General features: G+C 38.9%; 1 protein-coding gene across 1 annotated transcript in view; it reads right to left on the minus strand.

Moving 5' to 3' along the window:
• Positions 1-975, minus strand: part of Dync2h1 (dynein cytoplasmic 2 heavy chain 1) — a 298,798-nt gene that overhangs the window by 282,706 nt on the left and 15,117 nt on the right. The window contains exon 5 of the mRNA XM_023709480.1: positions 366-510. Coding sequence (XP_023565248.1) covers positions 366-510 — 145 coding nt within the window. The remainder of the gene's footprint in view (positions 1-365; positions 511-975) is intronic.

Below are 975 nucleotides of genomic sequence, written 5' to 3' on the forward strand. Positions count from 1 at the left end.
TATACTACAATAAATAAATATATATAGCCTCTTCTGTACTTATCTGATATTCCTTAGGATAATTTTAAAAGGTTATTTTCTGCATCAACATTTAATACTGGCTGATAAATCAGTAATTTTAGAAATTTTTCAGTTCACTTGAAAATAAAATATAAATTAATACATACATCTATCAAAAAAGACATAAACTTAGTGCTATTAATGATCAAAAACTCACATATGATTTAAGTTAACCAACAAAATGCAAATATCTACATAAATTAGTTATTACATTAAGAAGCATTTTAAGTAAGAACCTGAAGGACAAAGGAAAAAAGCTTAAGACAGCCGTCCCAAACGCTGAGTGCTGACATCTTCCCTCGTACCTATGACATCGAGCAGGTGTAGCATCCGGGACTCCGGATAGGGATCATGTTCTGTCTGTCTCCACACATCATCCACCACGTCCCGAGTGGCCTCCACCAAGTCCACCACTTCCGCTAAGGACAGGCTATCCAAGTTATAGAACTCCTAAGATAAAAATGCACTCATTTTTAATGTAATTATAACCATACATTGAATAACATACTTAAAATGTTCCCAGATTACAATTGCTGCAACTCTAATATTTGCTATATTATATACTCTTTCTTTTTCTACCAGATAACTACTGACTTAAGTAAATATCCTCCATAAACATAAATCACATGAAAGCCAGAGGAAATATAATCATTCTTTCTTTTTCTTTTTTCAGAACTGGGGATTGAACTCAGACCCTTGCGCTGGCCAGGCAAGTGCTTATTCTACAGAGCCATCTCCCCAGCCCCAATCATTCTTTCAAAATAAACTCCAGACCCAGTCCTAGCCCAGGCCTGATGAGTGTGTGGGAGAGCTTCCAGCTAACCTGCACCGGCGGGACCTACTGGTCCCAGCCCAGGTGCAGCGTGGGTGAGACCCTCTTCCACCCCCTTGGAATACCCCCCACCACTCCACAGC

The sequence above is a fragment of the Octodon degus genome, unplaced genomic scaffold (genome assembly GCF_000260255.1).
Source record: "Octodon degus isolate 3935 unplaced genomic scaffold, OctDeg1.0 scaffold00012, whole genome shotgun sequence".
NCBI lineage: Eukaryota > Metazoa > Chordata > Mammalia > Rodentia > Octodontidae > Octodon > Octodon degus.